Source organism: Carlito syrichta, unplaced genomic scaffold, assembly GCF_000164805.1.
Source record: "Carlito syrichta isolate Samal-C Ts95f unplaced genomic scaffold, Tarsius_syrichta-2.0.1 Scaffold306694, whole genome shotgun sequence".
NCBI lineage: Eukaryota > Metazoa > Chordata > Mammalia > Primates > Tarsiidae > Carlito > Carlito syrichta.
This window is the reverse complement of record NW_007250790.1, coordinates 1780568-1793723: the sequence shown is the minus strand read 5'-3', so window position 1 is coordinate 1793723 and position 13156 is coordinate 1780568. Positions and strand designations below refer to the sequence as shown.

Here is a 13156-nt window from a genome sequence, read left to right as displayed (position 1 = left end):
CTCTGCGGCACAGCTCGGGATTTGTTTAAACCTTGGGAAACTGGTTCAGGTCCAGGTTTTGCTTTGATCCTTTTCAAAACTGGAGACACAGAAGAGGGCTCTAGGAAAAAGTTTTGGATGGGATTATGTGGAAACTACCCTGCGATTCTCGGCTGCCAGAGCAGGCTCGGCGCTTCCACCCCCGTGCAGCCTTCCCCTGGCGGTGGTGAGAGAGACTCCGGAGTCGCCGCTTCCCAAGTGCCCGCCGCGAGTGAGCTCTCGCCCCGGTCAGCCAAATGCTCCTCTTCGGGCTTCTCCTGCTGACGTCTGCCCTGGCCGGCCAGAGACCGGGGGCTCAGGCTGAGTCCAACCTGAGTAGCAAATTCCAGTTCTCCAGCAACAAGGAACAGAACGGTGAGTCTGTGCCCCTTCCCCCCTCCTGGGTTCTCGCTCTGTGTGCTAACGTTGGCGTTGTGCGTCGGCGTGTGGTGTACACCAGCCTGCGGAGGTGTCCCCGTCCCTCTTTCCATGCCAACGCGCGCTCCGTTCACAGGCACGGGCTGTTGGAGGTTGCGTGTAGTTTGCAAGTTCGGGAGCTGCCACAAAGCTGGAGTAGGGCGGGCGTGATGCCCCTGCAGCCTCCACAGAGTGAGGACCTTCTGGGAGCGATTGTGAACGTCAGTTCAAACGCCCATCGCGGGATCACGCCTTGCCAGAGTCGGAAGTTCAAGAACTGCCTCTAAAACCGGGTCTAAAATGAATGAGTCTTGGCATGTTTGACTTCCCTCAGATGTGCGGGGCGGGCGGGGGAATTGTTCAAGAAATGCATCAGCTGCATTAATTGAAGCACTCTAGGTGGAAGGCATCAATTAATCAATAAGTAGATAGGAAATATAGAGGTCAAGAGGCCGTGTGGACGCTTTTAGAGGAATTAAAGCCTGTATTTCTTTTGTCGCTCTATCTTTTTTTTTTAGCTTGCCTTTGTACTGCGAAGTCTTTACCTTTCTGATAGTGTGTTTTTGTATGGGTTGGTGAATGACTGCTATTTTGTGTGCGCTGGAAACGACTTAATCCTGCATAGGAAATGAGAATTACTTTCAGCTTTCAAGTGTACCTGAAATGTTTAGAAAACTCTCAGATGCAAGTTCCCTTGGGCTGGGATTGCACAGAGCTGGAGAAAGGCTCCTTTCATAAAGCCAGGGCAGCTTCAGGGTGTGTAATTTGCTTAGCCTCTGAACCCATATGATTTACATCATTCAGTTTCTAAACTCTTTTTCTCTTGATCTACCATTATGAAGTCATTTTTGAGAATACTTTGTAAATAGAAATTTTATACTGCACATGAAACCACATGCTAATGTAGGCTGTTTAAAATTGGAATATTTAACACCCTGTTTACAAGTGGTGGCTCTTACTGTTATTTGAAAAGAAATGTACATGTTTTTACTGCTTTGCATGTCATCTGTTCAGGATGCAAGGATGCTATCACTTCATTAACTAGGCAAAATGAACACAAGTGGCATACCTAGAAAATCAGAATGGGGTGTGCTAGATTTTTAAGTGACTTTTCCTTTACTTATTGGGGGTGTTTTGTAGTTTCAACTTTGAATTTAAACTCTGTGAAGTGTTAATCTTTAAGAAATCACAGAAAGTTCTAGAGTGTAAAAATAGAGTATGCAATAAGGACTCCTGGGACTTTTGTAGACATTCTTTGCATTTGTTGCTTGTGCAGCAAGACATTTAGTATCACATTAATCAGCCAATATTAGTGGCAATGCTTCTTGCAGCTTGCTAATGTGATGGCACATGGCACCTGCAGGCTCCTTGAGCTGTTGATCAAAGGGCAGCCTAGGAATCTATCTCTAATCACAGGAGCTGCAGAGGACTGGGGGAAAGTGATCAAAGGAGCCACAGCACCAGCTGTACCCAGGCAGGAAACAGATCAGACCAACCTTTGTTCTTTCTCATGTAAAATAAATGTCCAGTTCAAAATATTACTTCTTACTAGACAGGCCTCTCCATAATGACGACAATGCACCATATTCCTGGCCTCTGTCTCCTGATTTTTTTATTTCTCCTGTGCCCTATCATTTCTCCTTCTGCCTTGTCTTATCAAACCTGTCTTCCGTATCTCCCTGATTTGCTTTGCTACCTGTGCCACTCTTTGTTCTTCCCTGTAGTTCTCTCTTGAGGGCCACATGCTGTTTTCACTTTGCAGGGGGCCCAGGAGCTTCATGCAGCATGTGGTAGTTGGCCACTTTTACTAAAGTAGGTTCACACCCTCAGGAGAGATGAGTTCATTAAGCCAGGCCACACACATTCTGTCGCCATCTGAGGTTGGGTCATTTCCATTCCTAAGATGCACGATGCTAAAAATAGCCTGGTTGTTTCCTAATTTGTGGGCAGAGGATGGGGCTATGTTTGAGGATTGGTCTATGTTAGAGTTGGCAGCAGGAAGTAACTTGAAGTGGAGGAACTCCTCACCTTGTAGTTTTTAGCCTAAGGAGAAGTGGAATGACCAGCACTAGGGGGCAATATAGAGCTATTTTCTCGCACATGCTCAGGTTGATTTTTACACAACAAAGTTCTAAGGTTTGAGAACAGGTGTGGGTGCTGAAGAAGATCCCCTTGGAATGTGACCAGATTTGCTGGAACTACTAGTCTTATCACCAGCACTATGACTTCTACCTCTTCTTCTTCTTATTGGCTTTCAAATTTTCCATTTCTTTATGTGGGTACTTTTGCTCTCGTATTTTGATTTTTGTCTACTTTATTGCTGTCTCAATTTTGACAGTGTTCTGTTCTGTAAGTAAAAACCTTCCCTGATGGTGCCATGTAGAAAATGCCACTGGCCCAGTTCATGCATTACACCATTTTGTGAAAGGTCTTCTAAGTGCTAAATATGATCTATTATGACTATAGGAGCTCATTCCTATCTTCAGAGACCCCTCCCCATGATGCTTTCTTTTCTTGAGTATTTCAAAGTCTCCAATGGTGTTTACTCAACCAACTCTCCAGGTCTACTCCATATTTTTTTTTTTTTTTGAGTCTGCGTCTCACTCCATCATCCAGGCTGGAGTGCAGTGGCATGCTCATCGACCCGCTGGGCTCAGGTGATCCTTCCATCTCAGCCTTCTAAGTAGCTGGAACTACAAACACGCGCCACCACACCCGGATAATTTTTGATTTATTGTAGAGATGAGTTCTTGCCATGTCGCCCAGGCTGTTCTAGAACCCCCAGGCTCAGACAATCCTCTCGCCCAGACCTCTCAAAGTGTTGGGATTACAGGCTTGAGCCACCGCGCCTGGCCCTACTCAGTTTTAATATTAATTTGCTGCCCCAATAAGTTGTAGAAATGGAAATGGATTGCAATAGCCAATGCTAGAAAAATAGATTTAGAATGAAACATGTAGACATGATTCAAAATTGTTTTTTTTTTTGGGGGGGGGTGTTAGTGTAATTTACACTATTATTAGGTACTTAGTTTTTTGACCTACTATTGAATTTCAATTCTTGCCACTATACTCTAAAAAGAGCTTTATCCTCCAGTATTATAAGTTACCTTCATGCCCTATACTTTATTCTTAATCTTACTTCTAACCCTGAAGTCTCACATATAAAACAAAGGTATCCATATTTAATTTAAGGATAGAGATAAAAGATAACACTGGCTTTCTTGGAGGATGTCTGACCTGTATACTTTCTCTGAGATCGTGAGGGGAAGTACTCATATCTGTGCACACTGATTTTAGATAGGAATGTCTCCCATGAAGGTTGTGGAATGGTGCTTCTGAGTTGCAGCAGAAGGACTAATATACATTTAGAAACAAAATAAAACAAAATGTACTTTGTCTATTGTATAGAGCCCAAATAGGTGCGATCACAAAGGTATTGGTGAAGTTATACCTCTTCTACCTTGTGTTGTTGGTGAGTGATTTTAGTTCATTCATAGACCTGAAACATGCTTTTCATTTTTCTCATTTTCTTTAACCATTCTGAATTTAGATTTGGAATATGCCGCCATTAGTTAAGGTTAGTTTTATGAACATCAGGTATTGTATGTTCTCCTTTCCTCGAGGGCTTTTGTGGCATGGGGGGAGGGGAACCATTTACTTTGGTTTGCTAGTGATGCCTTTTTGTCAGTGACTTGTGTTTCTAGATTTTCTGTCTCTTTTTGGCGGTGCCAGCTTTCTCTTTCTACTACTGCTAACATGCCTGTGTCTAACCAAATTAAAATTTAAAATGTGCTTAGTCCTCCTATTCTTTTTAGGGGCAGATTCAAAGTTCTATTCTAATAAAAAATACATGGCCACAATATTTAACATAGGATTCAACAATACCTAGGTTGTAACTGAGGACTAAAGGGACTTTCCTGTAAGTCTGTCTATAAGTTTTAGTGCATGACCTTTGTGACATTTATTTTTGTTGTTTAAAGACTTTTTTCCTTCAGAAAAGGAGAAAAAAAACAAACAAACTTCCTCCTGTATCTTTGCTCTGTTTGAGATAGTTGAGGAAGTTGAACAAGTAAAGTGCTATTATATAATGATGAATTTTCTTTTTCACAATAGGTGATAAAAAGTCTCATTCTATTATATGGTAACTTTTTTTTTTCCATGCAAACTATTATCACTGACATTGGACAGATGGTATACTTTGCATTTACCTCTAAAAAGTATTTAGAAAGTACAGAGGCCTGTATGAAGGTTCAGGGTTAGTATATCATTTGTTAAATAGTTGTGGATAGATGTTAGGATACAACCCTAACCTTTTTCCAGTGGTGCCATCTTGTAGGCTCAGTCTCAGATACTGAAATTTTAGCCTTGTCTGTTCTTATTTCATCCCTCTGAAAGTTTTAAAAAATATATCTTCTTATATTCGTGTACGTGTCATGTTTTTTCAACCCTAGATGTTAAAAGTCTAAGTTTTATCTATAAACTTTCATTCCTTTTATAGAAACAGAATTCTAATGATAGCATACTATGTCACATAAATAATAATGAATCAAGGCATTCATAATGTCCACATTAACAAAAATATTTACGAGACTGCTAAAATTTTCCCCACTGGTTTCTATTGACATCAACCAAAATGTTAGAAGTCATAATCAAAGTCCCTAAATTTACTTACTCGAATCTTAATATAGTCAAATATTTATTTGGAAGTATTATAGCCGGAATATTTCTATATAACTCATTTTTATGGAATCTCTATCATATTGTGGCCTTTTAAGAAAGACCAAGTGTAAATAATCTCTTTGTTATATTATGGTTTATCACCACAGCTCTGACTTCACATTTTTCCTTCTTTTTGCCAAAGGACTCATCTAATGGTTAACTTTCAGTTGGTGTGCACCAGTGCTAGCTACCATCCTACATGTTAAGATACTGAAATATTTCCAATGAGTTGGGAAATAGCTAGTGCTGTTCCTTCAAGACAAATGGGCCAACCATATGATGAACCAGAGACTATAATGCCTGCTTTATACAGGCATTAGCCTTGACTATACAGCTCAAGGCCTCTAGGACACCTTTTTGCAACCCTATTGACCTCTGTTCCTGATTGATTGGTGTTTTTGCCATGTTGATTGTTAAGAATTTTGGCAGTTTTAGCTGTGGACAAATTTAGTTCATATTGGGTTAACGCTCCTGTCTCTTTTCCTTCCTGCATGGCAACTCGAGCCTGATCCATGACTTGCAGGACCTGGAGTAAGAAGAAAGTATAGCTTCTTTCAGGCCCTTTCCTCCAGCACTTTTGGTCTTAGCTCCTCTAGGGTTGGGGCCTGGAGAGATATGGGAGGGCAGGCATGGCACACTGGGCATGAGATTGCTGCCCTCGGTAGTCCCTGAGGTGGCGCCCTCTCTGGTTGATGCTGCCCAGCTGCCCTTGCATGGGTAGCCCCTTCCTGTCACCTAGGTTATGTGGATCATCTTTTCAGAGAGAAGATCACCTTCTCTGACCACTTGACCTAAAGTAGCCACTTCTCACTATCTCATCAATAATAATTAACTGCTTAGTACTCATCACTCTTTGATATTCTTGTTGTTTATTGGTTAATTAATTTACTGTCTACCCCTATCATAGAATTTAAACCCTTGAGAGTGTGGGCTTTGTGTGATTTGCTCTCTGTAGAAGCCTCAGTGCCTGAAACGGCATGGTATACAGTATTTGCCTGATAAATGTCTATGGAATGGTTCTAATTGTAATGCTTTATTAGAATAAGACTGTGGTGTTAATTGCAACAGCATGCCATTCTCTAAGATGTTTTTATAGTCAGGGAACATCCACAGGGTTTGACTTTTTTCTTAAGAAGATAAACTTGTTTATGTATTCTTAGTGATAGGATGTACCAATGAGTTTGTAATCTAGGTAAATATTCCTGTTAACAAGTGTGCATGTACTGAGCAAGTAGGTAGGTTTTCTAGGACTGGGGCTGGTCACCATTTTAAAAACTCTATTGCTATACATATCCTTATATTTTCTGAAGATGGAGATTACTGTTTGATGTGGACCAAGGACTCTTGAGTATGGTGAATGGATGAAAGCCTTCAAAATCTGTGTGCTTTCCCTCTTTAGCTTGTGGCTCATGGATAACTTGCACAGGCTAGAACTCAGGAATAAATATGGTGTGAGGAATGTTGGAGCTGGAAGGATCCCAAGAGCTTATCCTCACTGATGGGCAAGTTAAGGCCCAGAGGGTGGAAATGACTTGTCTTTGTGAAGGTCACGCTTGAGTGCCACAGTAGTTAACTGAGAATGTGGTGATATATTTTTCCTTATGTGAGAACCAATTAGGCAAATGAATTGTAGTTTCAAAATTTAGGCACTTTTTATGAAAGCATTTCTTTATTATGTTCGAGGATTGCAAGCTTTACAAACTGTGAGGCAAGGTGAGAATCTATTGCTTCTGAAACGTTGTTTACAGGAACACTAACGAAAACAATCTCCTAATAATCATAGCAATGAAATGAAACAGATGATCTGGCTAATACACATTGTAGTACTTCTGTTGGCATAGAAATCTAATAATTTGACAAATGACTAGAAATACTATCCATAGAGTGGTTACCATTAAATGTGAGAATTTTGTTTTAAGGAGTTATGTTGGGTCCACAGATCAATGACGTTTATTTTAAAGTTTTAGCTTATTAATTGATAACAATTACTAAGATGGTTTACATGCTTGATTTCACAAGGAGTTTTTTTTGGTAATAATTTTAACATTTTACTTAGCAGAATGTCTCAGCAGTAAAAGTACCATTCAGATGAATAAATATGTTTACTGGACTTTAGGAAGTACAGCCTGTTACTCTTTTGAAATAGATTTAATAAGTTACCTTAATTTTCAATTACAGTATATTATATAGGGTATTCTATTCAGAAGTTCACATTTGTCTTTAAGGTCAAGAGCATCAGAAAATAAATTCACAACTTTGAGCCTGAATGGCTTGCCTAAAATATTACTAATTTACTTAAAAAATTTTGTTTGCAAAGTTCCTAAATTTGAAAACAAAGAGAGCTAAAAGTTATAAGGAGAACTTATAATAATTACATTTCTCATTAAAGCCAAGTTGTTATAAGTGATATTTTTGGTAGCATTAACTTATTTTGCCTTTGATTTCATGAGAACACATTTTAAATTTACCTAATTTTATCTGTCATCAAACATCTCACTAGATTACCTGTGCCATCTTCAAGAGGTTTTTTTTTTTTCTTTTCTAGTCCCTTGGTGACTAGCAAGCCTCCTCCCCGGACATTTGCCTGTTTTAAAACCAAATCATCTTGGCCTGGCAGGTGGCTTCAGTGAATTTGCTTTCCTGCTTAATTCTTCTTTTATTTTTAAGTCGTGATTCTTTTGTACTTTGCTTTTCCCCTTTTGAAGAGTAGTTGAGTCATTTCTAAGTCCATTGAGGTGTGTGTTGGGTTGTTGCTGGGCACTGGGACAGAGGCAAGGTGGATCTGATTCCTTGAGGGAAACCAGCATTGAACCAGTTCATCAGCACAAGGCACATGAATGGGTAAATGCAGGGAAACATGGCTACCCTATAAAACACTATGCATAGAAAAACCAGTAAGAGCTACCAGGAAGTACCCCAGAGGAGGAGTATTTGGATGCATTCTTTGGGAGTAGTTGGGTCTAAAAATGTTCTGAGTGATCTTTCATTTTTGCAGTGCTTAATAATGACTCCCCAGGAATGGCTATTAGGTGCCACATATGTGCTTAGTACTTGCCGACATTATATAGTTTATCTTTTTAAACTCCCCATGAGGAATTAGGAAAAACACTGAGGCTTCACTGGCTAAGTAGCTTAGCTAAGGTCCCACAGCTGGTAAATGTTTGGACCTTGGTCTGACTCCAAGCCAGGACTCAGAGCCACGTGCCTCTTCCTTCATAAGTTAAATGGTCTAATGTTTTATTAGAACGTTGTTTTCATTCAGCAAATATTTATGAGCATCTGCTCTTTGCTAAGCTTTGCCCTAGGTGCTGCATATACAAGGAAGAAGATGCAATCCCTGCCCTTGAGAAACTCTGTCTGAGACGGATGACAGGTTCTTCCTTTACTTCATGGTCTATTAGTTTTGTGCTCAAAGTGCTATGGGAACACAGAGTGCTTTACTGCACTTCAGAAATCCTCTATTGATTTACTAAATGGTTGATTTTTGCCTGGAAAGGAAGTTCAAGGAGAAAAGTTCCCACAAAGGAGGTGATGTATTTTGAGTTGGGTCTGAGAGAGGTGGAAAAAAGAGGAAAGCTTTTTGCACAAAAGAGTAGGGGCATGAAGAGGCACATCATGTGTGAGAGACAGGAAGAGTCTAGAGTGTTGTGCATGAGTAGAGTCAGGAAGAAAGTGTAAAGGTGTCTTGGACTTATGTACTCAAAGGCCCTGACACTGTTTACAGAATGTTCACCCACGGGGGTGGCAGTCAACAAATGGAATGATGGGAAACGTCTTCATATATAGGATTCAGTCATATTTCTGTACTTTCATTTATTTTCTTAGAAGGTATGCAGTAGCAGAGTTCTGCTTTGGTGTGCATAGATAAGTGCTTATTGCTGGAATGCTTTTCAGTGTTGAGGCATGCTTGAAAGTTGTGAACAGGTTCAAAGGGCAGACTGCATAGCCTTAGCTCCACTCTCATAAACTAAGCCTGTGTCCACACTACTCTCTGTTGCCTTCTTTATGTAAACAAAGAACTATTTTCACACTTCATTCACAAAATGGGTGGCACACAGAATGAGCCTGTGGCAGGGGGCAGGGCAGGAGATTGTGATAAAAGAGAGGCCTAGACCTTGAATTAGTGCAGTGAAGTTGCTACATCGCAAGCAAAGAGAACAGCCTTCACACTTTTGAGGAAAAGGATTTCAGGTTTCGTGGAAAATTAATTTCTGTGAGTTTACCCTACATCAAGTAACGGCATTGTTTCTCTAGTGAAGTTCGTTCTGGTCCCTTGGAGACAATACTAAAGTATGGAAGGAGTTGAAATGACTGAATTCTCTTGGTGGATGTGCTGTTTTGATGCCATGCCATGTTTTGAAGCTATGCTATTTGCATTCTAGGAAATGCTTGCTCCTGAGTGGATACTATTTTAAGCATTTCCGTGTTTGCACAGTAGAGATATGCTTCTGTGCTTACGTATGCCCAGTTGGCCATTACATCTGCCTTTTGAGTCACTACAGAGATCAGAAACCATTCATAACAGAAGTTGGACTTATGTGGCACTTATCTCATGTTGTTCCTGGCTGTTATTTTTGCTGGGTACTTATAAGGACATCTGTCTTTTATCCTATTTTTTTCTACAGAGGAATAAATCACAGCTTGTTTCCCATACTGCCATCTATATTATTCATAGTATGGGGTGATTAGAATGCAAATAGGGAGTCATTAAAGCTTTATAATTTATTTTATTATGGCAGCAGGCAATATTTAAAGGCAGTATACTAAGAAGAAACATTTGCTTAAAATGTGAGTAAGATGTGAACAAATGAGAAGAAAGGAGTATTCATTTCCCTTACTGGAAATTTCTTAGTGAGTTTGGGAAAAAGGGGGATGGTGCAGTGTTCCTTTCTGATTTATTGCACTTTAAACCCAAGGCATGGTGACAGGTAGGGTACGAATTGTTTAGTAACATAGGAAAAACTCAGCAACTCCTAGTGCTTTCACATTGCTCTATGGAAACATACTGAAGACTCTTATGAGAGTATGATTTGCTATTGGAATACTCATTAAAAGGACAGGTAAAATGTAGCTGAGTTTCTAGTGGTGACTGATATAGGGACATTATGAAAACAAGGAAAAAAGTTGGATAATGGTGGTATGAAAAATGTAGACCCGTACATTTATGGCCAGAGGTTGGGTGTCCTGGAAGTAGATCTATGCTGGAAATATGCTGATGTTGTAGGCAATAAAAGGTATTAGGGAATGCTTCCTCTTCAATAAGCTGTGGTATGTATGTAACTATGCATTTTGTTACTGGCTTTACTTTTATTGGTAAATGAAAGTACACTATTTCTGGAGTGCTACATGAAAATGAATTGTCTCTTCCATACAAAAGACTAGACCTCATGACACACTAGCATTTTTATAGTTTTAGTGTGGTTTTATATATATTAGAGGTATATATGATAAGTTCAACCGTATCTTTGCACTGTGTTAGTTGCTGTCATCAAAATTGACTTTTTAAAGAAAAAACAGCAATCTAAAAATAGCAGGTGTTTCCCAGGTCACGATCTGGCCAGGATGTTGAGAAATGCTGAATCTAGATACCTAACTGATAAATGCTGACCTTTTAAAAAGTGGGTTTTGTTTGTGTTTTCTAGAGAATATTAGTAGTCTTGAGGTGTAAAATTGTGTTAAAGAATGCGAAATTAGGATTTAATTCATCTCTATGCTTATATTTTTAAAAAGTCTTTTCTTCGTGATGGAAAATTTCTCTTTAATCTGTACTGATAACTTTTAATAGGCATCAGTTGGGCACCCCATTAAACTAACTGCATTAAAATGGTTTCCTTTTAGAACTAACATTTACATCCTAGGAAATCAATTAGAGTGTCTGGATTTTACATTTCCCTTGCAATCTTTGTTTGTAGTCTTTTCTAAATGGCCAACCTACCATAGCAAAACACTCAGAGGTGCAAATCTTCTGGAAGAAGTGCAAATGCCACAAGTTTACTTGGAAAAATGGAAAAATAGAACTTATTTAATGTATCTGCCGAACATTTCAAACTGCATAAAGCACAGGAAATACTTTTGGTGTGTAGGAATGTGTGGTGTTTCAAAACTACAAACATTGTTCTGAAAATTTCCCCGGTAGTGGTGAATTATATGAGACCACGTCCATCTAAGGAAGGCTTGTTTAACTAGCTTGTGGTTCTGGGGCTCATTCAAACACTCTTAAACAAAATAAAGGGAATGGATGTAATAACTTCTTTATAGAAAGGCCATAAAAAGCTACAGGGCCATGTAAACAAATTGGGTCATTTACTAGATGTTTAAGTGATAGATTTGCAGTCCAAAATCAGGGGTGTGTATTATGTTTTATAGGATGGTGACCATGTTGTACCTTGAGAATGGGCTTATTTTTAACTTGCTTATTTTTAATTTGCTTATTTGTTTGATTTTGTCTAATGCATGGAACCAATTATTGCTATTTTGTACTGCAGTGTGAAAATCTGCTTAAAATTTTGAGCATTTCCATTTATAAAGCTGAAAATGGCTAGAACTTTGGAAAATGGCTAGAAACTCATGCGTGAAAAGTTGAATTGACCTGATTTCTGGTAGCCCTAAGTTCTGTTCAAGGAAAACAAGATGACTGAAATTGAAGTTTTCCTTCTGGGCTCAGACATGTCTAAACTAATTGTAAAATAATTGTTCTGGCTTACAAGAGAAGATTCCTAACTACAACTATGTAAAGTAAAAAAACCTAACAGCAGTTATGATTTACAGTGATTGTAACTGCCTGTCTTGCAATAAAACTGCTATTATAACCAACCTAGTGTGACATTCATTTGTCTTACTTGAGAAGTAGGTAATAAGTCCTGTCCCAAGTTGTCCTGTTTTTAGGGGAGCCACTTTATTACATTAGGATATTAATTTGCCTTCTCTGAAATTGGATATGAGGATTGTGCCAGAATGGTTTAATAAAGGGGAATGGGGTGGGTGAGAATATAAAAACGTGTTGTGCTACACATTAGTGGTGATGACTAGTAACAGTGGAAGCCAGAAATAAATTTGGAAATTGAAGCAAGCAAGGGAAACTAAATAATTTTGATTTTGATACCATAACATTTATTCATTCTCTAACTTCTCTCCATCGTAGTTGGCTCATTTGGTCTTAAAGGAAGTGATTGTGTAAGAAACCCTTAGTAAAAATCAATGAGCCTTTCTAAGTTTTAAAAACTGATGGCATCATACCATACTGGCAACTTCTAAGTGTTACTGCTGAACGTTTGGCAGTGGAAATAACTGTTCCAGCTCCACAGGCTTGAAAAACAACGGACAATGCTGGATATTATAGTTTCTGTGTAATGTGTGACTTGCTATTTCCTTTTTTTTTTTTTTAATTTAGGGCTAGGTGGCCTTAAGTCCATGAAGAAACATAAGGTCTGCGTTTGTATTAGATTCTCTGTGATCTTGAAAACAATTCATATCTTTGTGCCCATTCACTTCTTTCATATAGTTGTAAACTGTCTAAATAAAAACTCTAAGAACTGAGATATCATGCCTAATGTCACAAAGTGCTACCAGTACCTACCAGAAACTGTGAGGCATTGTAGAGGATGCAAAGTCAAATAAGACCTGGTCACTGCCTTCAAGTGGTTTAGAGTCAGAGAAAGAGATAAGACATGCAGTAAGTTACAAAATAGAATAAAAAGTGATAGCATCGTGTTTGGTGGGAATTCAAAGAAATGCAAGATTATTTACATCTGAGCCTTTAGAAAAGACTGTCAGGAGAGAGGTATATTTTGAACAAAGGGACCTGGAAAGATGAGTAACCATAGAACATGTGGAATCAAAGATAGGGTAAGGCTTTAGGAGTTTGGATGGTGAATAGACATGCCCCGTAAGGAAGTATGAAAAATCCATGCAACCTAATATGTAGTTTGACAGAGACCTCAGAAATAGTTTTAGTGAGAAGGTTATTGGAAATAGGAGGACACAAAAGGAGGACCATTGATGT

The 13156-nt window shown here is 39.0% G+C and overlaps 1 protein-coding gene across 2 annotated transcripts in view; it reads left to right on the top strand.

Annotated features, from left to right (window-relative positions):
• PDGFC (platelet derived growth factor C) overlaps window positions 1-13156 on the top strand; it is a 221871-nt gene continuing 208715 nt past the window's right edge. For both annotated transcript variants that reach the window (XM_008063271.1, XM_008063272.1), the window contains exon 1: window positions 1-393. In XM_008063271.1, the coding sequence (XP_008061462.1) occupies window positions 276-393 (118 nt within the window). In that variant the 5' untranslated portion in view covers window positions 1-275. The remainder of the gene's footprint in view (window positions 394-13156) is intronic.